The following is a 26,393-nucleotide window of genomic DNA, read 5'->3' as shown; positions in this document are numbered from 1 at the left end:
CTGAATAAACATGTCACAGAAGTAAATGTGTATTAACAGCTCCCCCTGCTCCTTCTTCACCACTGTACTGGATGGCTCTGAGCTTGTATTGTCATATCGACCTACAGTGAGCAAGAAGACCGAGTTGGGCTATCGAAGGGACAGCCCTAGGGGTAGAGCATCGATTCCATGATTGTAGACCATTAAAATCCCATTTTGTGTTAATCACTAAAGTGTAACTGTTTACTTTGCTTTCCCTAAACTGAAAAAGGCGGTTCTGTTTGTTTCAACTTTACTGAAAAGTATAAGAATCTCTCTCTAGTTTGTAATACGTGTTATCCACAAAGAGCTATGAGGAATACAGCAGTCATACCTGCAGTTTTCAACAAGTTCAAACAAGGCAATTCTGAACTCTAACCAGGAGAAGAAATACTGCAATGTTTACTTTTCATCTTCCAGTACAGTACTGTATGCCTGTATAGGGCAGCAGTGTGGAGTAGTGGTTAGGGCTCTGGACTCTTGACTGGAGGGTTGTGGGTTCAATTCCTGGTAGGGGACACTGCTGTTGTACCCTTGAGCAAGGTACTTTACCTAAATTGCTCCAGTAAAAACCCAACTGTATAAATGGGTAATTGTATGTAAAAATAATGTGATATCTTGTAACAATTGTAAGTCGCCCTGGATAAGGGCATCTGCTAAGAAATAAATAATAATAATAATAATAATAATAATAATAATAATAATAATGCCTCACCTGTAGTGGATCCTGAGCAAATGTAGACAAAAATATACGTTGCACACATCCAAACCCCTTTGAAGTTGAATAACATTCCACTACCTGTGATCTCAAGAGAATAGAATGTAGAATGTTAATCCTGGCTGAACACTGTAATTACAGATGGGCAACAGAGATACCATTATCCCAGCAGTGAAAAAAAAAACAGAACCAAACAAGATACAAAGGACCTCGTCGTAACAGACGAGGGAAATACGTTTACTGAAGAAATGCTTTCTGGTTTTATCTGGTTCATCAGTGCTCGTCCGGTCCCTAGTAGTTCATTGATATCAGAGCTTTATCTAGCCAGTTCTTAAAGAACCCCAATGACTCAACACCAGCGGTAACCCGTTCCATACCCTCACCCCTCTCTGTGTAAAGATAAAGAACCCCAATGAGTCAGCGCCAGGGGTAACCCGTTCCATACCCTCACCCCTCTCTGTGTAAAGATAAAGAACCCCAATGAGTCAGCGCCAGGGGTAACCCGTTCCATACCCTCACCCCTCTCTGTGTAAAGATAAAGAACCCCAATGAGTCAGCACCAGGGGTAACCCGTTCCATACCCTCACCCCTCTCTGTGTAAAGATAAAGAACCCCAATGAGTCAGCGCCAGGGGTAACCCGTTCCATACCCTCACCCCTCTCTGTGTAAAGATAAAGAACCCCAATGAGTCAGCGCCAGGGGTAACCCGTTCCATACCCTCACCCCTCTCTGTGTAAAGATAAAGAACCCCAATGAGTCAGCACCAGCGGTAACCCGTTCCATACCCTCACCCCTCTCTGTGTAAAGATAAAGAACCCCAATGAGTCAGCACCAGGGGTAACCCGTTCCATACCCTCACCCCTCTCTGTGTAAAGATAAAGAACCCCAATGAGTCAGCACCAGGGGTAACCTGTTCCATACCCTCACCCCTCTCTGTGTAAAGAAGCGACTCTTACCTTCTGTTCTGAGTCTCCACTCATTTTCCAGTTGCGTCCTCTGGTCGTGGTCTCAGTGCTTTGTTTGAAATATTTATCAGGGTTACTCATTGATCAAATCATCTCAGTGATTCATTACTTCACTCATTCCATGTATCCCTGGGATTAGTACAGGAAGCATTCTAGAATCATGAGGAGTGTCTGGGTTGAGATTAAGCAGGGGCACTGGTGTCAACATCGAATGGGATACTTCATGCTTCTAAATGAAACGAATCATATTTGAGGGATTAAAGAAACATACAGTTTAAATTGCATCCGTTGGACAGCCCACCTGTACTAAGGAACGACCCCAGTATACTCTGCTTTGTAATCCCAGATTCATGTGGGGGTCAGGGTGTGCACTCTGCAGTGTTTAGTTCTCCTATAAGATGAAAGCTCTTACAATGTATGGTCATAAAAACACCACCGTTCATTATTCGAAGACCTGATGTCAAACACAAACACAGTGTAGATTTATTTGACAAAAAGAATGGTAGATATACAAAAAAAAAGACCAATACTAAACAAAAAATGCACAATTTATTATTGGAATTCTAGCCCTCCTTAATGAATATAAAAACTGAGTGTTTGAACTGAGTATAGCCAGGTGTGATGGATAATTACCACATAGTGCTTTAGAGTCATAGATATATTTTATATATACATACAATACTAGTTATAAAACAAAGAATAAAAGGTAGTTAAGCAAAGCAAAAAAATAGAATATTTTAATTGCAATATGTCTTACACATTTTTTTTTTTTTAGAATTGGGCCATATGGGATATTTAATGCTCCCCAAAAAGACTTCAGGCTGGGCTATTAATGAAGAAAGTAAGAGCGCTTGGAGGTACTGTGACATTGAGCACGTCATTATAAATATCAGGAACTCTCTTGAGGTGACAGGACTGAGTGCTGAACCTGGTGATAGGTACTTGGAGGGCTGCTGGATTGTGAAGTAACTGAAGACTCCTGATTATGGAACATTACCACATTATCTTTGGTATCTTGTTCTAACCGAGTTACACAAAGTCTGTGAAGGCTGAAATACTGATACCACGGGAGGGAATGGATTCTAAGAAACTGGATCATTTACACAAAACCATGAAAACAAAAAGTAGAAAATATCTTTCAAATGCATCTGCATATATGGAGGTAGATAGCAAAGTTTCAGAGGTAAAAAGACTTATAGGCATTTTTTTGTGCTTTGAGGAAAAAAAAAATACACATTTACGTGGTGAAATCTATGTTTTGTTTGTGTGCTTTGTAATAAAGTTATTATATGAGGTTTACATGAAGGCGTGCAGCAGGAAGAGAAGATGTTTCCTTCATACTTCTGCTCTCTCTAGTCGTGCTGTTGTTGAGTCCTTGGTGGCTGGCAGGTTTCCTCCTCATCCAGGAGCTGTCCTGTGGGTTTCAGCGAGACAAGCTTATACAAAGATGAGTGAGTGCTGCGGACACGTGCACTGCTCTCGAGAGGACTCCCGCACCCACGATCCCTGGCAGCCCGGGACAGAGGCTGCAGTCCAGAACGTCCTGAAACACAACGGAAAACACAGCCGTCATTAATCACACAGGGGTGCGCTTCCTCAAAACACATTGCATTTCAGTGGCCAGAAGGAACAAACACCAGCCGGCCAAGCTTCAACAGAGTAAAACAAAGGAATGCTAAGCAACGTTTTAATATCCACGGTCTCTCATCCTGTCAGCACTGTCAAGACTGAAGAACTGCTGCTCCAGATACGTCAGGTCTCAATGCAGTGCTCTTGGATGGGATCCACCCCCTCGTGTTTAAAGCGCCCCTGTAATTCTCAGGCTCTTGGCTCTTGCCAGGGAGATCTCTCACCTCGTAGCTTCCAGGCCGTCCCCCTCACAGCGGCTCCTGCTGCCCATGGCTTCTCCCTGGCACTCGATGCAGACAGACCTCTCCCTCAGCAGGGGACGGCTCCAGAGACCCAGCCGACACGCCGCGCTCGCCTGCTTCACACGGAACTGCACGCAGTAACTGGGGGGAGAAGCAAGACCGAAAGCTTACTACCACGGGCTGTGGATTTAACATGCGCTACCACCAGGAGAACGACAACACAAAAGTGCACTGCTGAGGAGCTGCAGAGAGACTGCATGCTACTTTTCAGCTAGAGGTATTGTCCTAAAATGGCATGCGATGTATTTGTTCACTTTTCCCCTGTCTTTTTTTTTGGGGGGGGGGGGGCAGTTCATGGTTCTGTTAACATGTTCCTCTATTTTGTTTTTTTACCTGGCTTTGAAGTGGGTAATGATAACTGTCCAGACTCCATTCAAAATATGTGACCGTGTGACCTTTCAACTCTGCTGGTCTAACCTACTTTGCCAGGCAAGATGAATGGCCGTTTTGTCACGTGATTTAAGCGGATAAAAGCGTCCAATAAAATGACTAAAATAAATAATTACAATTATTTTAATGCAATGTTCAGTCATAGGCAGCGAAAACTTTACAGAAAAGCTCACAGACAGGTAAAGACAGAGAGAACAATGCTAATAACCTAATACTGGATCAACAGAACAGAGACAGACAAGGCACACAGAGACAGACAAAGCATACAGACTGGTCGGAGTTTTAGGCAATTACACTTTAATCAGCTCACAGTACTCATTGTGCTTATGTGTTAAACACTGTGCATCATTTTCTCAGTGACTATTTATATAATTATCTTCCATTGATTTTAATCTGGGCTCTAATTTAATTACAGACCTGCTGATTGTGAAAGACAAACGCCCTTGAGAATTCCCCCTCAGTATTTAATGTCTCAACAGCAGCTTTCCTGAAGGAGCGTCTAAGGACTGTTGATAAGACCCTGTCCCCAATGACTAATTACAGCCATGAGTAGCTGTTTATACCCTGCGTTACTTACAGTAAGTCTGTCCACAAAGCCAGCCACAAAAAGCCCTCCACACCAATTAGCCCTTGTTAGGATGTCCTGTTTACAGACCGCTGCCAAATTTAGTTTGATAAAAAAAAGAAAAAAACAGTGACAGGTTTGACACCAGTTTTGGTTCAGGCAGTGTGAAGCCGCACTCCAGATCACTTGTATCTGCACACATGTGTTTATAAGTCACTTTGTGTGACTTAGGGGAACAAAGTGGCAGATTGCCAAAGTGAGATATCAACAAGAATGTGGCGCTCATTTCCCAGTAATGATTACTCACCACTTGACTTAGGCTTGCAGGTTTGAATAATAACACAGTGAAAGAAAAAAAATGAAAAACCTCATAAACTGAAATGGGTTTAGTTTTGTAGCAAAACTAGATAGAGAGGGGGTGAAGCAGAGAAATAAATAACCCGTACTATTAAACACCTTTAAAGAGGCTGACAAAAAAGGGAGAGCGCGACAACCTGCAAACAGAGAGTTTTTAATCCAGCGTGGCACCAGAGAGCACGTTTTGAAATGAAAACACTGCATGTTTAATAGAACGCGTGTCTCTCAAAAACAGCGCATTCCAGGCCTCCATAGTGAATGGGAAGTGCACGACTGATAAGAATCAGGCCATTACTTGGTAAGCAAGAAGCCCTTTCATTTTTAAAGCACCCTCTCCCAGTGGAACGGGCCAAGAACGTCAGAGTCTGAACAAATCTGCCATCGCCATGGCAACATTCAGCATGTCAGAAATGAGACTGCGGCTTTCTGGCAGCATCAGGAGGCCCTCACCTCCTATCATCAGCCTCCTCCGAGAGGCTGCAGCTAATAGACTAGAGGACACAGAGTGCCCTGTAATAATGGAACACGCTCACTGTGCAGGCCTCTCAGACCTGGGACTGCTGTCCACTCGGGCCTACATGATGGGCAAGACCAAGGTTGCAAAAAACTACAACTGCCGCCATTGTGTCAACTGCTTACTCTATCTCGCTAAAGCTTGGACACAAACGTGCAGACCTGCCACTCTTTAGTACATAACCTATTTTAAGCGCAGTACAGCTCTACCTCATCCAGAAACTGGGGTGTAAGGAATTTAGGAACGGAAAGGACTGCGTTTCTCACCAAGATAAACAGCTGGGAGAGGCGGAAAGTGTTTTTATCTTATCCCTTGGACTTGTTTCCGAGCAGGGATTATTCACTGGAAAAACAAGAGAAACAGGGAGATCCCACGGCTTCTCCGTGCAGCGTCTCTGGAGGTCCCAGGTGTGCTTCTCAGCTACCTGGAGTGGAGACTGGACCCCACTGGGAATAGCATGTTGCGTTTTTAACCAACGAAACGCAAGTGCAGAATAATTCAACCGCTTGTGTCATGTACCGCAGCACCCCAACAGAGGGTTACCATGTGACTATGTACACTAGGACATTTTGGGGCGTTTCAGACTTTTTATCTCACAACCCAATGCATTCTGGTATGTTTTACCCGTCTCAGGTACCTTACACAGCAGGACTACACTTTCCAGAATGCAAAGGAGTGCAAGTTAAAAAGCCTGAACTGTCCCAGACTGTCCTAGTGTACATGGAGTCATATAGTAACTGTACCCTAACATCTGTGACTGCATTGTATATTGAGGCCCATTTGGGACTACTTTGCTTTAAAACAATAAACTGAAGCATGTCTTATCCGCCTCCATTCCACGATTCTGGTTTCTCCAGAGCTCAGAGTGAACAGTGGAACTGGTGACAAACATGTTTTCTAACAAACTATGACATCAATTCCGACAGCGAAGGAACATCTTGTCCACTTCCGTGCTGCAATCTTCAATGAGACACAAGTGCAAATATTTCAGACAGGTTTGTGCTGACCGCTGCCAGCATATGAGTCAGGAGGAAACTGCTGGTGAGCGATATGCTCTTCGGAGGGAACACGTCCTCCCAAAACACTGTGCTGTGGTGCTTCATGAAAACAGAAGCAGAAGAATTCAACTGCTGGGGTTCAGCGCTGAAACATTTCAACAAAACCATAGACAATACAGAAATGCAGAGGCCAATAACCCAGTTTTTGGAATGGATAGCCCAGCTTTTGGAATGCACAGCCCCATTTTTGGAATGCACAGCCCAGCTTTTGGAATGCACAGCCCAGTTTTCTGACATTTCCATCAGGACATGTTACTCAGAGGGATCATTAAGCTGTGGATTCAAACCCTGGGGAAGCACGAGCCCCTAATGGACAGCAGTTTAACTGGGGTCTCCTGAAAGCTGGTCTAGCTGTACTGGTTTCTTGGCGCTTAGTAATTTCAGTCCAGCCCGGCAGGTTTAAAAATAGAAATACAGCAACATTCACCCAGCCACTGCGAGCTAGGCTGACACCCATCCTGTTTATACCCAGAGTCTAAAATAAAAGCTAAACAGTTCAATAAATGGCAGCTTTGAAAACGACCCTGGATTTGACATTTCCTTCTTGAAACAGGCAGTGAAATACAACTGGAAAAGTTCAGGAAAATCAGTTCTCAATGTGGGACATGCAAAACATGAACCGGTACAGCACTGTAACCAATAAATAACTTGCATACAATGCTGACATATAGACAGAAATAACACTGCATGTGCCAGTATCATGGCATAGCATCTCTTCACAAATGCCCATGCATGGTTTCACCAAATTTGTGACGAGTGCCGGCTCCCAGGAATGGGCTCTGTGATCTAAACTCAGCACCAGCTCCTCCAGCACCAGGTGTAAACGCTGCCTTTTATTGCCAACATATCGTCACCACCCAGGAAAAGGGCACAGACTCAGTGCAACTCCCTTTTCTTGCCATACCTGCATACAGTACTACAGCACAAGCAAACTCACAGCTAACCCTTCCCTGACACTGGAAGCAAATGTAATGTGATAAACAGGCTTACTGTATTACTGAAATCTTTGACAGAATAAAAAGCCTTCTGAGTGCAATGGAAATAAACACCAAGAGACATAGAAAGTCGTTCTAGGCTCACTAATTGCAAACTAGCTATACTGGTGTCCAATTCCCCGGGCTGTCGTAAGCTATGAAATCCGAGCTCCACGCAAGCTCATTGCATTTGAAACAGGGGGAGAAACAGCTCTTTTTTCTGTACAAAAGGCTGCTTTGTAGAACTGTGATCTCTGAAGGGAAATAATTTGATTCTGGGGTCAGGTGTGGAATTTCTAATTCTCAGCTTTATATCCTTTTCATACTAGTTCATTAAAGCATGCTTTTTCACACAGAATGCTATTGGATTATCAAAACACAAAGCTGCCATGCCCCCTGATTGAGTTTGAGCTGGTCCTCAGACTTCAATGCATCAGAGGTCTGTGCACTTCCCCCCCAAATCTAAACATTAGATACGAATTTGAATACAATTTTGAATGGCTGATTTGATTGTGTGTAATATTCTTTAGTTTTGACAAGGACAAATGTGTATTTTCCTATGTATTCCACATTGGATAATTAAGCATCACTGTTCTTTCAGTGCCCTACAGAGGGTCCCCAAATGAGGCTTTTAATGTTGTGTTATATAGGTCTAGGGGGGGACCAGTGCAGAAAGCATAGCTGTGGGATCAGTGTAATTGGCAGGTCGTGTTTTTATCCAGGGTCAGGCATCTAATTTCTCTTCCAATGTCATATAGTTTCCCAGAAGCAATCAAGGACATTAAATAAAGATGCAGACAATACGAAACGGGCCAAACTTAGGAAGAAAAGTTACGGATGTCATCTGGTCATGACGAAATAATAAAAACATTAACCCTGAATCATTTGCTGCTTTTAAAACCAATCATTCTTTTACCTGGGTTTCACTTCCTTCATCAAGATGTGTGGCCTTCTCCAGGGGTCCTTGAAGTTCCTTTTGTAGGAATCGGGCAAAATCTTTGCCACCTCTGTAAACAGAATTGACATGAACAGATTAAGAACGTTCAGATATGTTTTGATATTCTATATTCTACAGACTCAATGCTGCTGGGATCTGACCTCCTAAGTGTTTCTCGTTCTTGGGATCTATCCCCTCCCCTTTAGAAGAGACAATCAGAATGTGTGACACCAGCCCAGCGGCCACTCGCTCGCATTTCCATGAAAATCATGGATCTTTTCATCTTTCATTAATTTAAATTGCATGCAGAGGCCGGGCTCCGATCAATGAAGTAATGCTGCTGCTGCAGATGTTCCTCCAGCTGTGAAGGAGAATTCCTGGAGGACAGCAGACACACAATAACAGCACAGAGAACAGCGTGAAGGAAAAGCCCAGAACTCTGATAACGGCACGAGCTGAAATGTTTGTCTACGTTTCTTATACTTTAATAGTATGTTTGAAGTACAGGATGCAGCAAGTAAATTAAGCAAGAAAAAGCATTCTAAAATGTCTAATTAGGCCAAGATTCACCAATTTTCAACTGCGGAAATAAGCATAGCCAAGCATGGCCAAGCACAGGGAATGATGGAGAAGTAGACAGAGCATGGGACGCCATCCACACTAGAAGAACGGGAAACGGCTGTGCACAATAGACCCTGGGAAACTTCTCAAAGGGACACTGGATCCATGAACAAATGAACAGATCTATTTCCAGGAGAAACGAATGTGAAAGCAAGAGTCCCTATGCAGTGTGGGAATCAGGCCAAGATCTTCAAAAGCACCAATTAAAGAGAATCAAAGGCCGGACCGACAGGGGCAAATACAAGCTGCTGGCATGGCACAGTGGCAGGGGAGACAGGCAGGTCATCTCAATTCTTCTTTCTCACATGACCTAACCCGCTATAAAAGAATGTAAAGGAATTCCTTAGGCATCTGTTGTCTTCCCCAGTCTAGATCCACATAGCTCTTAGATGTGTCTGCAACATCCTGCATTTCCCCATTCTGTCCCATAGCGACATTCTATCAAACTTTCCAGTGGGACTGTATACGAGTATGTGAAAGTACTTCTACACAGGGGTGGAAAGAAGACTCCCATTACTTAGCAGTTTGATCCGTTCCTGGTTTTACTCTGTTTAATAAGACACATCTGAGCTTGTTGCCTATACGCTGTGGCCAATCAAGCAGATATTAAAAACCTGGAATGGGTGAAAGTGCTCTGCAATAGGAGTCTTAAGTCCATCCCTGACACTCAGACCAGATGCTTCCACAGACCTGGATTAGCACTAGTCTTGGACTAACCTAATGGTACCCTGGGTGTGAAGCCGGATGATACTATTTCAACACCAATGCAAGGCAGTGTTCTTCTAAGTGTGGATCTGATTGAACCACACCATGAAACAGGAGAATTACACAGGTTCACATAGCAGTGCTGTATACGAGTCCCATGTGCAAAACTCAGAAGTACCTTCAGCAGCATTGCAGACAGGGCTGTGTCCGAAGCAGCCGCGCCTCTGCTTCAGGTCCGGGCATGGCGTTCCTCCGTTCCTAGGGGGCACTGTGACCTGCCGGGTCCTCTCTTTGCTGCCCTCGCCACACAGGGAGCTGCACTCCGACCAAGGACCCCAGGAACCAACCACACAGTCAATAGCTGCCAAAGGCAAGGGAGGAGAAACAAGCATGATCATACCACCACCAAATGATCTCCATCGGCTCTGTATTGACAGTGCAATGGTCCTGAAGCAACATGTAATGATAGCACAAGTTACAGCTATGGACAAAAGTTTTGCATCGCCTAGAATTTTAGGATTGAGACAGAAAAAAACTATATGAACATAATTTAGATATTTTAAGTTTTTCTTTAAGTATATGGACCACTAGAAAGCGGTATGCAGTTCAATATGTTAACGAAACATTATTCAGCAGGTTTCATTCGACTTTATGAAGTAAAATTAGCTAATTCTATAGAGTGATGCAAAACTTTTGTCCATAGCTGTACATGTGTGCACCATTGGTAGAATGGCTCTATTTTGACATAGTGATGGCATACTGCTGTTTTTCTAGCTTCACTTTATTGCAAGCATGCTGTACAATGTGAAATGGAAAAGCAGTACTAATCCCTCCTCCTCCTCCTACACTGAAGAATATGACTCGAGTGTGATCTCGAGCAGGAAAGACATCCCACCCTGCGCCCCTGTAAACTCTTTGGAGACACACTGTCACTTTGCTCTTTTTTTAATTGGTTAGGGATTGCAGCTGTCCCCCGTTGGAGAGGCTTTCATTTGGGGAGGGGGGGGGGGGGGGTTACTGAGCGGACCCTATAGCATGCAGGGCTGGCGTGAGGCTCTCCTTACAGTGCTAATAGAGGTGAGAAAATCCATTCAAAACCGTCTTATTAAAACAGCCCCACCTGACCGTCTCATGAAACCACATGAACAGAGTCCTAGTAACCTGGAACATAACAATACAAGCTCTGTTTACTGTGTTTACCAGCCCCTTGTTCATGCAGTCACACTAATGTGCTGCAGCAGGCCAGTCCCCCGAGAGATGTGTTGATCTTGGCTCCAGACGGTTATCCACAGCCACACTGCACGGCTATTTACATCCAATAATGATCCTATTGCATTTCATTACATCACATTATAATGTGGCAATGAAGCACAGCTTTAAGCCTCCTTGGCATCTAACACAAAGCTGACTCTTTAACCTGCCAGCTGGTGGAAGATTAGGAGGCTGGATTGGAGTAAGAAGAATAATAGTAAGAAGAATAAGAAACAACTTCAAAACTTAGTCTAAAAGTATTACTTAGTACTGTTTTAGATAACACTGCACCCATACTAATATTACTACTACTACATGAGAAGTTACCAAATAGAAATCCCCACTTGCTTACTAGATCTCCATTAAATGGAGAGGAACAGCTGGCTGTGCAGACTGAACTCCTCCTCACTGTGTAGGCTTGCTTGCATCATGCTTTTCATGCCAGAGAACAGGACCCAAAACTCCACTCCCTCCCCATTAGCCATCTCCTAGCACTGCAGCTACAGTATACAGGCTTTATATCTTCAAGGAAAACACATTATTACAAGAAAAGGTTATAGCCTGTTAATGATATTTACCATGTCTGAAAACACTCCTAATTATATATATTTTTAAATGCATTCTTGTTTATCTGATTTATTCACATATTTTGGAACAGGGCACAATTGCACCATTCTTCAACAAAAATGGTAACAATTTTGTTTCGATTCAGAGCCCAAAATAATTTTGGACTTGATGTTTGATTTGAAATTGCCTGCTTTAATAGGCTAATGCTCTAAAAGGATACATAATGCTTGCTGATTGCTCAATTTCACAGGCAACTGATGGGACCATTAACTCAAACATGCCATGTCTGCATTTCAGTCTACAGGAAGAACAGGAAAAGGCCAGCATGAAGAACACGCTTCTCTTGTGCTTGGCTCTGGTTTGGCTTCAAGAGGACGTCTTCTTTCAGGTTTGGTTTTATTAATACAGGGAGCTCAAGGGTTAGTGCTTTGCAGGATGAAGTTACAAAGAAGGGATTTCTGGAATTCCCAGAAAATGAAAAGTGATCAGTCTAATTAAATATAGAGACCATAGTAATTCAGGACAAGCGTCTGCACCACACACATGTGCTCGTCCATCAGTAAGGACAGTGGCAGTTCTGAAACTGATTCGTTCTGGGCTTCCAATGATTGGAGCCTGTGTCACTCTGTTTAATGTGCCTTATCCTTCTATAGTAATTTAATACAGACACAAATAAAAGAGCAGGGAAAAGGAAAATACCCAGGTTTGTATTTCAATCCACTTTAATGACTAGCAAGCGGGGCCCAGGATTGTATTGTTCCCATATAATTAGCCCTGCTCTTTGTGAAAACTGCTTCTTTGCTAATGCCTGTGGTCATCTGTCATGCTAATCCCTGCAATTCATTCCCTGACATGATTGTAAGACAGTAACGTCTACTTGACCAGGATGGTAATTGTTGGAAAATCTCTATACTTGTATATTGAATGAAACAGCGAAGGCTCACTGGCTCAAAATAATGAGATATTAAGTCTTTCTCCTCACGGTTACCAAAGTCGATCTTGCTTGTAAGTCACTGGATCTGCTTCCTGTTGCTTGTGGAATGAGTTTTGGTGGGCTCAATCAATTTAGTTGACTTACAAAAAAAACACAGTCACCATTGTGTTACAGATAATGACACACCACAGAAACAATACCATTTAGAGGGATGCATAACTGAATGGCTCATTATGTAATTCTCAGTTTTGAAGTGTTGAGAGAAAGCTTGAATCTGCCTCTGGATGTCCTTGGCACTGCAGGTGATTATCTCTCAGGCTATCAGAGGAGTAAGAAGTGCTATTCAGCTGAATGATGAATATAAATCACACCTTCCTTTTCAATTGCTAAGCCCTGTTAACATGTGGCTCACACACAGGAACCCGCCGCGGATGATTTGCTACGCAGACGCACAAACGCAGCAGCCAGGTTTTCCGCACGCTCTTTGAGATGAACTGAAGCACAATCGCTCTCTCTAATCAGTGTCTGACGCCAGGCCCTCCTGTTTTCATAAGAAGATTTTGTTTTTCTTCTGTCTTTTTGCTGGAAATACAGAACCTGACTGTCTTCTTGTCGGAGGTGATCGGACTGAGCTCCTTGTTTTGGTGCCTTTTCTCCTTTCCACACAGAGAGGACTTTCAGAGTCAAGAGACCAGCCTGCCTTTAATCTCTGATCGTTAATCAAACTAGCTTTCCAGATGTTTAGCGTGTGGGATGGACCGTATCCTCACAGCTTTTGAAATGGAACTTTGTTATCTCTTCGGAATCTGGGAATAGGCTGACATTTCCAAGGATAACTTGCATCATCAACATTTCAAAGCCAGATCTAGTCAGCTGTTACACAGTTTTATTAACATGTGTTTTTGCATTAAAAATAAATGTGTTTAATTAGATTTCAGATGCACCACAGTTGTATAACATACTTTTTAGAGAATCCAGTTACAAGCAATAAATAGAACAGTAAATGCATCCACAATGTACAATTTGTGTTGCAAGCATTCTAGCTATTATATGCAATTATCTATGCATGTCTCTCCTTTGAACATGATCCTTACTGCAAAGACATGAGTAGGATAACTATCTGATTCATCTGCAGATGTTAATAATCCCAGTGATTCAAACACAACTTATTGTTGAGGGAGGATATCGAGACCCACGAGTCAAACATTCCAGCTCAGGCCTAGAAACTTAATGAAATCACCAACACGCCCACAAGCCTAGGAAGACAACATTAATACTACCTTTCATGAAGCTGACCTGCCTACAGAATTCAATTACAACCATTAAATTACAGAGCAAGCCTCATCCCACCATGCCTAGCAGACAGTCTGCAGACAGCAGATTAATAAACTGCCTGGCAGGGATGAAGGCCATCCAGGGACCACCGTCTCGTCTCGAAACTTTTCATGCGGATCTCAAATGTGTTTTGTCAAACTATCACAGGAGCACAGCTAACAGATGTCAGTTTGACATGCTTACTTTATAAGGTGCTGGTACACATCTAGAGTGAATTTGTTGTAGAAACCTCAGTAACATGGTGTCAAAGCTAGTGGAAACCCTTTTAGGATGACTTCAGGTGAGGCTAAAAATCCCACTCTAACACCAAATACCAGGAGACAGTGTGGCCCTAGGGGCAAAAAACACAACCCCCTATACGCCACCTGGGGCGGTAATCCTAAAGCAACACTCTGTCTCTGGGTTTAACAAACTAGACTAGACTGTAAATCCTCAATTCATATTCTGATGGTTTTTCAAACTTCATTTAGGCCTTCAGCTCTATAGATGGCACTGAAGACAATAAATCTCTTCAGTCTGGACAGCTGAAAATGATATGGAAACACCAATATTGTGCAGGCTGTGCTGAAGCTGACCTTGAGATCGAGAAGCCTAAAAGACGTGGCACTACGTTTACAAGGACACTGCAAATGAAAACGAAATCATCCTGTAATAATCTCCCACTGGAGAGACCGTGACATGTGCTAGAGTGATGCCGTCTACTTGGTTTCCTCTTCAGACTGTAAATCTGATGATATTCACCATCTCCCTTTGCACCTGGGACCTCCGTCTTTATCGGACTGCAGCACTAGATCTGTCTGCTTTAATCCCCCTCCTCTTATAAGGGATGCAATGACCACAGCAAGTACTTCCTGAATACGATTCCTACACTCTGGAATACACACTTCTATTTCTGTTTCTAGGTATTATAAAAAGTGCACCACAATGTCATATCTGTTTTCACAGACCTTGATTAGCACTCACCTTGGTAAGGTATTCCAGGACTAGTGTTATATATTGATAAAGCACTGCTAAAGTATTTGTATCCATCAAGTGTCCCAAAGCAAAAACGATATACTGACTAGGCTTTAAAGCACCTAATTATTTAAGTATACCTGACCCCAGGAAGCTCTGAACTTTGTTTCCAGCTGACCTCGTTCAATCTCTTCTAAGCATAGCGATTTCCACCTCAGACCACACATGCACCCTGACAGCTGCAATGAGGCTGTCATCACATGGTGTTCGCTGGGAGTGCAGGGCTGGATGTGGCAGCGGGCTTGGAGGTGGTCCCTACCTGCACAAGTCAAGCATGCCAGTCTGGCCCATTGTGGGCTTTATGGGAACACTGTCAATGCCAAACACCCACCAACTGAAATGACAGTCATCGGATTCTCTGAGCCACCTTCTCTGTGGCTGCATATGGACATTCTGGAAAGGGGTCCACCCCTATAGAAGTGTCCCAGAGTAAAAGTGTATAAAGTGAAGTCATAGGAAGGCTTTACGAGTGTCCTTCGTGTTTTAGGCACACCAAGCTTACGAGTGCTGCATTGTGTCTGGACACAGAAAGTACAATCAGTCCCCTTTCTAGAGGAGCTTTCATCATGATGCACTTAGTCTATGGGGAGAAACCACTGCTGGTGACTGCATGTAGAGTGACACTAACAAACAAATCAAAAGGATCAGGGACAGAGAATCAAGGTCACGGAAGGTAACAGACAACTCAAACAGCACAGGTTAGGAAGGGCTTGAGGGGCTGCAATGCGTTTGTTGGAATGCAATACGCTTTCAGAGTGCATGTAAAGAAAGGGCTGTGTAGTGAGAATAACTGCATGACTGAAATGCACAGGCTTCTGGTTAATCAAAGCCTTGCACGGGCATTGTGTTGAAAGACAGGGAGACCAGGGTGGATTGTTTTGACTGCCTGCTCTCACAGTTTCATTCACGCTTTCTCAGGGTGGGTGTGGGTGGGTGGGTGTGTGTGTGATGTCATCATCACTATTCGGTTAATGCATGGAAAGTTCAAGTGGAAGCTGAGGACAGAGAAATTCAACCCTGACATCTTACTCTCTTACTCACCCAACCTTGTGTCTCTGCATAGGAGAAAATTCCACAGTAAATGTTACAAAATGGGAAGCAAACAACTTGAGAGGATCAATAGCTAGAACTTCACTGCTTGGTTCTAGTTGTGCAACGCTTTGAAAACATGCCCTCTGTTTTCTATTTCATCACGATATCATTTAGTTCAATAAAGCACTTGCTGCATAAGCGCAGACCTGAGGAAGCTGCAGTTGCAAACGGGATGGAGGAAGGAATGGAACATGTTGGCAGGACAGCAAGCAGATTTGCAGTGAAAAATCTGGAGGAAAAATAAAAAGCATGACTCAGTTAAGGTGCCACTTGCAAGTGCTTTGTAGGTATGTGCTGTGGCTGGGACACGTTACCATCACCTGTCAGAAACCTGGACTGAAAGGCCTGTGCTTGGCAGACTCTAATAAACATGTCTTCAGTGTGAGCGAGCCACCTGCCCCTCTCACACGGCTGCTGTACTGCACTCTGGAGATTAATCACAGTACATTATACACACTGCAAGCTGGCCCCACTCAAAATTCCCATCTTGAAGTAAACAGAAGTTAAATATAGACGCACTGGTTTGGCAAGAACTGAGAGATGATTTAAAAACAGCTTAAGATGGTATGAAACTAGACGAAATAAAATCCACATCCTTTGTAATGTGAAGAACTCAAAGGATCCTTTGGGATCAATCAGCTAACAGCAGCATCAACAGGCAGACTGTTCTCCTCTCGTTCCTACATTTTCCTACGCTCTTATGTTCTTGATTAGGTATCTACCTTTGCATATCTTAAGTCGTAATGTTATGGTCGTATAAAAAAGCTACAATTACAAATACAAACTGCTGGTATGTGTGTGTGCGCGTACTGATACTTTCCTGGAGGCTGCATACATATAAAAGACCACAGTGAGCTTTGAAACGTATTGAAAACACACTTTTCTTTGAACAGACAGGGTTTTATCGTCATCCCTTACTTCTTTTGAGAAGTTAAATTAGAATTCTATTGATTATTTACCCAAAAAAGTGCAAGTGTTATCCATGAAGATCAGACCAGATGTTAATCTTCAACAACATAACATGTGACTGTGTGTGCGTGCGTGTGTGTGTGCGTGCGTGCGTGCAGCAAACGCATTACTTAACATTTCAATGCTGAGATCCACTGATTTGTAACAGCATGACTTTCACAATGGTTCTTTAATGCTCTTGTGCTCAGGGACACCGTTCATGTTCTTTAATACTATTGGATTACAAGCACCTGCTGGCAGCAAGCTCCCCTGTGACACAGGAAATCTCCTTTCCCACCGGCTCCTAAAGAAACGCTTCCCAATTAAGAGCTGCATACCTCAAGAGCAGCTCTTCCCACAGCTGCTCAGATGGCTTGCAAAGTGAAGCCCTGTTCATCACCCTTCATCCAGCATTAGAGACAAGCCTCCTGGAAGCAACACGGATGCATACCGAGCCAGCAGCGGACAAGGGTGCAATCAGCAGCAGCAGCACGACCACAACGGGTACCAGCATCTTAACGACTGCCCATTTCATACAGGAGACAATACAACATTGCTCATTAGAACTTATATAGACTACATCAAGAAAGCATCAGCATTTTGGAAAATGCACAGTCCGTCAGTGCATTTCCATCATATTACTGTCTCATTTGATCCATGAAATGATGCCATTATGTAAGTAGTCGCTATAAAGCTGGATGCAAATAACACAGTTATTAGATATGGCTCCCAGCTACAGCCCTATAAAGTAAAGAGGCCGCACTCTCATGCATGGTCTGGTAAGCCATCGGTAACTATCAATGCAAAGTACTTTTAAAACAGCGTACATGGCTGCTTATGCACTCTATCCCCTGGTGGCTTGTCATGACAGCTGGGATATTTCTTTCCACTTTTAATTATTGTAAATGTACAGGCTAAAGGAGGAACCCAATGGCCTCGGAGTAAGTTTTCTGCTGTCCTCTACAAACCCTGGGAATGTGTGGGGGGTGCGTTCATTGCGATAACACAGTCTGCAAAAACTTCAGTTCCTGAAGCAGCACACACGCATCTGTTACTGTTCCTAATATTCCATGGGAAGAGGTCTTCTAATGCATGTCTTTCATGGAACCCCTCAATTTTAAAGACCTGGACACACAAAATGAATTATGTGGTTGTCATCAGCAGATGGGAAGCCTATACAGCGGTAAACTGTGGTAAAAGCATAGTAAAGACTAGAAGAATCGTAGTAAAACCCGATTCCCTATTTGGAACGGTACCAGTGCTACAGCTACAGTCCACTTGCTATGATCCAGGGACTGCAGCATTAACCTGGACAGAGGGTCACACTCTGTGAAAACACTTGACCTCTGACACTGTTTGTTTGGCTGACACTAACAGCTGCACCAATGAATGCAGTGTACTCTGGAGAAAGAGCAGCCACTTCTTTTTTAGTACCGGTATTTGCCGAGCATCTGTTTCAGTTTCTTAGTGTGTTAAGTAACTGAAAAAAAGCTGGATGACATCTCTCATGTGTGGGTTTAAGGTAGTCAATGGTTATTGTCAAGTGTTGATTCAAAAGAAATAACTTGCTACAGTGATTATGTAACCGGGAGCAGAATGGATTGTCAACTGAAACTTCCTTCAAGTTTGCTTTACTTTTTTTCTCAAGAAGTGCAAAAAATACCATTCAAAGTTCATATGTGGCTGCACTGATCCAGTAAAATCATTCAAAAAACAGGCCAAGGATTAACAGAGCAGAGTGTTAGCGAAGATGTTTATGACTTGCTAGTGGAGCAAAGTTACACTGAATAGTTGTTGTCTACCAAGAAGTATTAGATAGGAACATAGAAAAACAAAATACTGACCGACTTCTCATAAACATGTTCCTCTAATTGTATTTTCTAAGTGTCTTTTTGTTCTGCTGAACTTTCTAGAAGTAAGAAAAGTGTCAAGTCCCAAGATGCAATCTGTCAGGTAAGCGATAGCACTGTCCAGCTACAAAGAGCTCTGAAATCCAAGCCACCAACTGCATCAAGCAAGGCAGACCGCTCTGAACCTTCTTCACTGCACGTTCCTGCTGACAAGACCATTCCTGATGGATATGAATGAAAACCAGACAGATACCATCTGCCCTGCCATGCATGGCTTACTGTGCTGATCCTGCGGGGGTCACAGGTCAAACCCAAGTTTACAGAGGTGGGGAGTCAACAAAAAGCAAGGCCTGCAATGGTGATGTAACACAGGGCTCTGTCCACTCTTCAATCCTGCTGTCGCAGTTACCTCTACCAGCACAAGTCCTTGTTTACAAATAATACACAGTGTTTGCAACAGACTCACAATGACTTTGTTTTGTGTTTGGTGCAAGCCTGGTCACGTGATTTATGTAACTTCCCACACATGCATTAGGGCGTGGAATGAAATCATCATCGTCGCTATCTTCAGATGCATTGAAAATAAAAATAGTGACACACAGTCTTTCAGTTGCAGCAGCCATTGCTTGGGCAGTTTTTTTTTTCTGAATGTAGGACTGCTACAGGTTTCTTACAACCCAGCTCAATACTATCCCACAATCCCCCAGTGACCTTCTGACGTAGGACTACAGCTTTCCACGTTTTGGAAAAAGCACTGAAAAGAGTTGTTCTAGGAGTGGAAATGAGGCATTTGTTTGTAGTCACTGAACTGGCCTGTAATCGACCACACAAATGGGTGACAGAAACACCGGACATCATTCTGAGAAGCCACTGGAAGATGTCAGTGGAAAACTTGCAACCCGGCTTAAGACGATTTGTAACCCCAGATGACCTGCGGAGATCTCTTCAACGCAAGAGGAAAAAAAAAAAACACAAAAAAAAGGTACAAGAAACGTGCCGGTGCATTGACATCCAACAGCAACGATACCACACCGGAGGGCTGGGGACTGTTAGAGACAAATAACTACACCACCACCGACAAGCACATTCTCATGTTGATCTCCATGGTCACAAGGGTTACAGGAGGAATCCACCACCACAGACCCCAAAGAGCACGGAGTGAGAGTAGGGAGAGCGAGACTGGGAAGCAGTGTTTGGGGATTGGGGATTGGGGTTTGGGTGTTTGGGGTTGCACCATCACCAATCTGCATTGTCAGTCACCTCACCTTTACAGCACTCTGTTCGTAGCTCTCCGGCACTCGCGTTCTGCACTAAAACAATGTAAAGAAATTCGTTAATCAAGGCTTATTTTGTACAGCCATTTATAGACATGTTAATAATGCAGAATAAATTACTACAAAAGGGAGATTAGTGTTTCACAAAACCGACCACCATGTGTGTTTTATTAAATCTTAAACGAATGTGAAGTAAGAGAGATGGATTATACCATAATCTGCATAACGAGTTTCTACTCGATTTATAGACTTAAGGATCCTTGCAATGCAATCACACGTTGATTCAGACGCTCTGAAAATGCGACTTCAAAAGGAGGGTTCAGAGGGGAGCCAGGACTTGACCTTTATAACCAAGGCATGGGGCCACAGAAATACTTGATGAAAATGTATTAAAAAACAGAGGAGTCTCATTGACTGGAGGGACTCCAGAGCATCGCAACGTTTATCTTACTAAAAATGCTTTAAATGTGAATTTCAAAACGAAGTCTGCTGATGAGGCCGTTTTGAAAATCTGAAACAGCCTCTGAGGTTAATGAGACCCATAAGAAACTTGTGAGGCTTGAAGCACAATAAAATGCAGCTGTGGCTTATCCTGGCAGGGTACAGGTTGATCCAATTGACCCCTTGGTCAAGTACATGTAAGCGTTTAGGCTCCAGCAGTGATTGTTAAAAGTTTCCCTTATTATTGAGTGCTTTTGAAGTTATGAATATTAATAACAAACACAACGGCACAGTCAGCATGACCCCAGCGCTTCTTCCTGTTCTAGAACCCAGCAGCTGCCCCACACCAGAACTGTGCAACGTGACTGTGACACTGATGAAACTGGGGGTGGGGGGGGGGGGCAGTGATGGGATTGCTTTGTTTATGTAGTATGGGATTGATAGTGCAGTTCTGCAAATGCTTTAGTTCAGTACAGCAGTGGAAGGGTGGTGTGAGGTAATTCAGCTCTGGAATATAGCACAGTAAACTGGATCAACACAATGGGTTATCCTGATGGATCATGGTGAGAGAATGCAGACTCTGAATGTACTCAAACATTAATCTTCCTGTGGTGTACGTCAACACGCTTAGCTACTATACACACTCCAGTCTGACTATCTACCCGTCCTGGCGATGGTGTCCATAAACTCTGTCTTACGACCTTATATAGTACTGAAGAAGACAGCACACGAAATAAATCCAAGTTTCCAAGGATTCAAAGACAGAAGGATGTGTTTGGCATTCCTTATCCAGATGATCTTTAATAGGGGCTTACGTATTGCTATTGCACAGCGAGCAGCATGCTTGTGTGGGTCTGTCTGTGTTTAACAGATGAGCTGTTCAATGTCATCTCTGTGCAGGAAGTATTGAGCCCTGCATCAGTTCAGAATGTGCCTGTAGACCCCCTATCTGGAGTCACATCAGATACAGCAGCATTGTCACAATGACTGGAGTCCCCTCCACACAGACCCACATCAGATACAGCAGCATTGTCACAATGACTGGAGTCCCCTCCACACAGACCCACATCAGATACAGCAGCATTGTCACAATGACTGGAGTCCCCTCCACACAGACCCACATCAGATACAGCAGCATTGTCAGAAGCTTGTCCTGAGAAACCCTTTGCAAGGCTGCAATAGCCCTGACTTTACAAAAACTACAAAATGTCACCATAGATAAATATGTACAACATGTACAGTAGATAAAACCGCCACCTACCACATTGCAAAGCATCTGGGGCACAGGGAAAGCCAAACCCATGATACTATTTAGTCTACAAGTACAGCTATACAAATAAATAGTGATTCAAAAGCACACTTTCAAGGCACTATTGCAGCTGCAATTAAAGGTGCAGTATGATAACGAGCAACAATATTTGAAACCAGGGATGAGAGGCAGCTTAGCATTCGGAGCTCTTTGGAAATAGCGCACGTTTATGCTATACAAACAGAAGATTTCAATGCGATAGCTGTGTTGTCCTCAGTTTCACCAGATGAGTTCATTTAAATGAGGTTAATCAGGGCTGCTGCTGCTGCTCCAGTCACCTGGAGCGCGTCTCTCATTACCAGGGCAGCGGTTTCTGCCTACAGCACATATTCCTACATTTCTAAATAGTTCATCAGTCCTCATTTCAGCACACAGTACATACGCAGCCTTCGTTTCTCTCGTCTCATTAACTCCTGCTGCTTTCACAGGGGACCCCTGTATTCTCTTCAGTTGCTAATGTGACATGCATGACTTGGAGCTGGTATTGTTTTTTTGCCCCCTTAGGGGAGGAGTCACGAGCTCTGTACATGTCCCGGGTTACCATGCATCAGCACTAATAAAGGGCACTGAATTGAAAAGCCTGTCCCTCCCCCTGTCCCGTCACAGAGGTCATCGTATTGAAGCCGGTCCGCTCCGAAACAGTGGAGATTCACAAGCCAAGACACCGCTGGGTTTCCATGAGCTATCCTCGCTATATGAGACAACATTACTGTGATCTTGTCTCCAAAACTGTTATGACATGTTGCTAGCCCTGCCTGGAATTTGGCTAGTGCAACATGATTACCACCTAAATACAGTTGTTAGGAAGTTTGAATGATTTTTAGGTCTGCTAACATTGCTCTCTGGACCCCTTCATTGTGTAAGTAGTGCAACAAGAGCGATCTGCAACACGCCTGTCCAGAGAACGTGTCTCTGGAATATTTCAACACAACGCTGACTTAAAAGAAGTCTTATTTTTTTAGGAATGGTAATAAACAGACAGACAGAGAGCAGCTAAGTGTCTAAGGCAGTCAGTAGTGTTATAATAACTGCAAGAGGAGCACTGCAAACACACTGAATTAATAACTGCAAGAGGAGCACTGCAAACACACTGTATTAAATAACTGCAAGCGGAGCACTGCAAACACACTGTATTAATAACTGCAAGCGAAGCACTGCAAACACACTGTATTAATAACTGCAAGCGAAGCACTGCAAACACACTGTATTATTAATAACTGCAAGCAGAGCACTGCAAACACACTGAATTAACAACTGCAAGAGGAGCACTGCAAACACACTGTATTAATAACTGCAAGCAGAGCACTGCAAACACACTGAATTAACAACTGCAAGAGGAGCACTGCAAACACACTGTATTAACTGCAAGCGGAGCACTGCAAACACACTGTATTATTAATAACTGCAAGCAGAGCACTGCAAACACACTGAATTAATAACTGCAAGAGGAGCTCTGCAAACACACTGTATTAATAACTGCAAGCAGAGCACTGCAAACACACTGTATTATTAATAACTGCAAGCAGAGCACTGCAAACACACTGAATTAATAACTGCAAGAGGAGCACTGCAAACACACTGTATTAATAACTGCAAGTGGAGCTCTGCAAACACACTGTATTAATAACTGCAAGCGAAGCACTGCAAACACACTGTATTAATAACTGCAAGCGAAGCACTGCAAACACACTATTAATAACTGCAAGCGGAGCACTGCAAACACACTGTATTAATAACTGCAAGCGAAGCACTGCAAACACACTGTATTAATAACTGCAAGCGAAGCACTGCAAACACACTGTATTATTAATAACTGCAAGCAGAGCACTGCAAACACACTGAATTAACAACTGCAAGAGGAGCACTGCAAACACACTATTATTAATAACTGCAAGCAGAGCACTGCAAACACACTGAATTAACAACTGCAAGAGGAGCACTGCAAACACACTGTATTAACTGCAAGCGGAGTACTGCAAACACACTGTATTATTAATAACTGCAAGCAGAGCACTGCAAACACACTGAATTAATAACTGCAAGAGGAGCTCTGCAAACACACTGTATTAATAACTGCAAGCAGAGCACTGCAAACACACTGTATTATTAATAACTGCAAGCAGAGCACTGCAAACACACTGAATTAATAACTGCAAGAGGGGCACTGCAAACACACTGTATTAATAACTGCAAGTGGAGCACTGCAAACACACTGTATTAATAACTGCAAGCGAAGCACTGCAAACACACTATTAATAACTGCAAGCGGAGCACTGCAAACCACACTTAATAAAATGTTCAGCTTATTAAAGATCCCTTGTACAGTCTCCTCTCTAGCGACCCCTATTGACAAAAGTCCATGAGCTCATCATGTCCCAGGTGAAGTTATATAACAAGCCAGGTAAATTCTCAAGACAACCACGCTATCCTCCACAAACAAATGCGACCTTCATACTGCTCGGGTTATTTTCCAGCCTCGGTATATACCCTAAATGCGCCGTGTATAGAAATCTATCTCTTTAAAAGCATGCAGCATACATCATGTATCGTCGACTTCCTATGCGAAGCAAAATATTGCTACAAAAAAGCCATTTTAGTATTATTATTTAATAATTGATACATATATTTTTTAAAAATGTTTCCACCTGTTGTTAAAAAAACAAGCATGTTGCTTGAACATTCTAGAACGCTTGTAGTTTGCGCAGCATATCGTTTTCAATTATGTTTTACTGTAACAATATACACTTAGAAACCATGGATGAAATACTGTGCGTCGTGTAACAGCTCATACGCCATCACCGCAACGCTAATTTAGTTAATAGAAATGCATGACGACTCACCAGATATTTGACACACGGCTTGGTAATCCGCGCAGCAGTCTCCTGTTTTCTGACAATAGGTGTCACAGAAGCAAACAGCCTTTCTCCTGGTGAATTCAAAGCACTCGTTATTCCTCCCTGTGCAGCATTTGGGGTTCGCTCGGTCGGTGCACCCCGCCTCTGCCATCTGAAGAAGCATCCCCAACGCCGCCAGATATCCGCAAGCGACAACCCAGACACATCCCAAAGACGCACCGAATGCTCGCATGGTGACCATACAAGAACTCGTGCAGTGTGTGGATATGTATGGATGTATGGATGTGTATATTCAAGTCCGTTAAAACCTGCGATATTAACCTAAAACAAGTTCACAACTCACCCCATCCACAAAAATGCACGCTGACATAGCTGTTTCTTTTATTTAAATTATTTCTTGAATTATTTTCTTGTGTCTATTTTCTTGTTGTACAACCTTTTTCCAAGTTCAGTTTTTTTTTTCAATTTCAGTTTAAACTATAACATTGAAATAAAACAAGACCGAGCGTTTTCTTACAGAAGCTGCTGCCTCGTACAAGTTATTCATATGATTGCCCCATGACTTTTTAATTGTTTTAATTTTTAATTCTCCCCTTGGTGGTGTTTTCGAACGTAGAAACGCACTGCCAGATCAGCGCGAGTGTTGAGTCCTTTTTTTTTTTTTTAAACAAGCGTACAGAAACACCACTGGATCCGAATAAGGTGTGCCCCGCCTATTACACGCGGATTGGCTGAACAGTTCAATAAAACCACGCCCACCCCTTTGATGTTGTTTCCCCCGGGTCCGAGCTGAATCATCAAAGATAAACACATGAACACATTTATAAAGCAAATAAAACGAGAACTATTGGGTTCTATTTACTTTGGTAAATACTTTGTAATACGAGGAACTGGAGTGACTTCTTTTACATATTTTAGTAAATGTTATACGATATTGCTAATGATAAGAATGTATGTGTGTATATATATATATATATATATATATATATATATATATATATATATATATATATATATATATATATATAAATAAATTATATATATATATATATATGCCTACCAAATTACCAAGAATTCCAATTTTTAATGGATTTGCCATCGTGTGTAACGGACTCGTTCATGAATATGATTGGAGTACTAGTTGAGCTGTTGTTCCACTCTGTGGGGAGTATGGCAGGGGGATATCTACACCCTGGACCCTAGTGCTCGTTTAAAAGGGTTCTCCCCCGTGTTTGTGATAAGTGCAGGGCAGAGAGAGTCTCGTGTGGAACAGGACTCAGAGGAGCGGAGGCTCTCATGCAATCAGGACTCGTATCAAACGTTTTACTGTGCAGTAAAAAGAAAGGTTGCTCTGTCTCTTCCCCGTCCCTCAGCACTGGGAGACTATCAGAATAAAGCAGAGGGGATTTAGGGAGGGGACGAGAGACGTCTTCTGGCTCTGCAGCTGATATTTCAGCACCTTGACAAGACAACAGACACAGACAGAGACTGTCAGGGGACTGCACAGAGGAGTGCTGGAATGCACTTCAGACACGATGAAACACATTTCCAGGTTCAGGTATTATTTCAACACATTTGGAGCAGGAATGAATGACCCATTTTGTTTTGTTTTGAGAACTGTGGCAGGATGGCTGTTAGGGTTGCGCTCCCATATAAATATGGTACTGTTACTGTCATGGCGATATTAATGAACTCTGAACTAGTCAAGTAACCCTGGCTAGGACCTGAACTAGTCAAGTAACCCTGGCTAGCATCTGAACTAGTCAAGTA

General features: G+C 43.0%; 1 protein-coding gene across 2 annotated transcripts; it reads right to left on the bottom strand.

Moving 5' to 3' along the window:
* Positions 1–2,231: 2,231 nt before the first annotated feature.
* LOC117426433 (somatomedin-B and thrombospondin type-1 domain-containing protein-like) lies at positions 2,232–25,291 on the bottom strand. Of its 2 annotated transcripts, XM_034925151.2 has the most exons (6): positions 24,609–25,291; positions 20,010–20,054; positions 9,932–10,114; positions 8,407–8,497; positions 3,555–3,713; positions 2,232–3,244 (listed from the first exon to the last, which is right to left on the bottom strand). In XM_034925151.2, the coding sequence occupies exons 1-6, from the start codon at positions 24,862–24,864 to the stop codon at positions 3,139–3,141; spliced, it is 840 nt and encodes a 279-aa protein (XP_034781042.1). In that variant the 5' UTR covers positions 24,865–25,291; the 3' UTR covers positions 2,232–3,138. The 2 variants fall into 2 exon arrangements, with proteins under 2 accessions (XP_034781042.1, XP_034781043.1); XM_034925152.2 differs by lacking the exon at positions 20,010–20,054 and having other exon boundaries at positions 24,609–25,290.
* Between the last annotated feature and the right edge of the window lie 1,102 nt (positions 25,292–26,393).

The sequence above is a fragment of the Acipenser ruthenus genome, chromosome 11 (genome assembly GCF_902713425.1).
Source record: "Acipenser ruthenus chromosome 11, fAciRut3.2 maternal haplotype, whole genome shotgun sequence".
In the NCBI taxonomy this organism is placed as follows: domain Eukaryota; kingdom Metazoa; phylum Chordata; class Actinopteri; order Acipenseriformes; family Acipenseridae; genus Acipenser; species Acipenser ruthenus.
Note: the sequence above shows the minus strand (reverse complement) of the source record. Positions and strands in the feature narration are given on the sequence as shown.

Coding starts and splice junctions, on each gene's coding strand:
- LOC117426433 (XM_034925151.2), bottom strand. CDS start 24,864: ATGGTCACCATGCGAGCATTCGGTGCGTCTTTGGGATGTGTCTGGGTT. Junction 10,115..20,009: donor ACGAACAGAGTGCTGTAAAG/GTGAGGTGACTG, acceptor TGCCTTTGGCAG/CTATTGACTGTGTGGTTGGT. Junction 3,714..8,406: donor ATGAAGGAAGTGAAACCCAG/GTAAAAGAATGA, acceptor TTCTCCCCCCAG/TTACTGCGTGCAGTTCCGTG.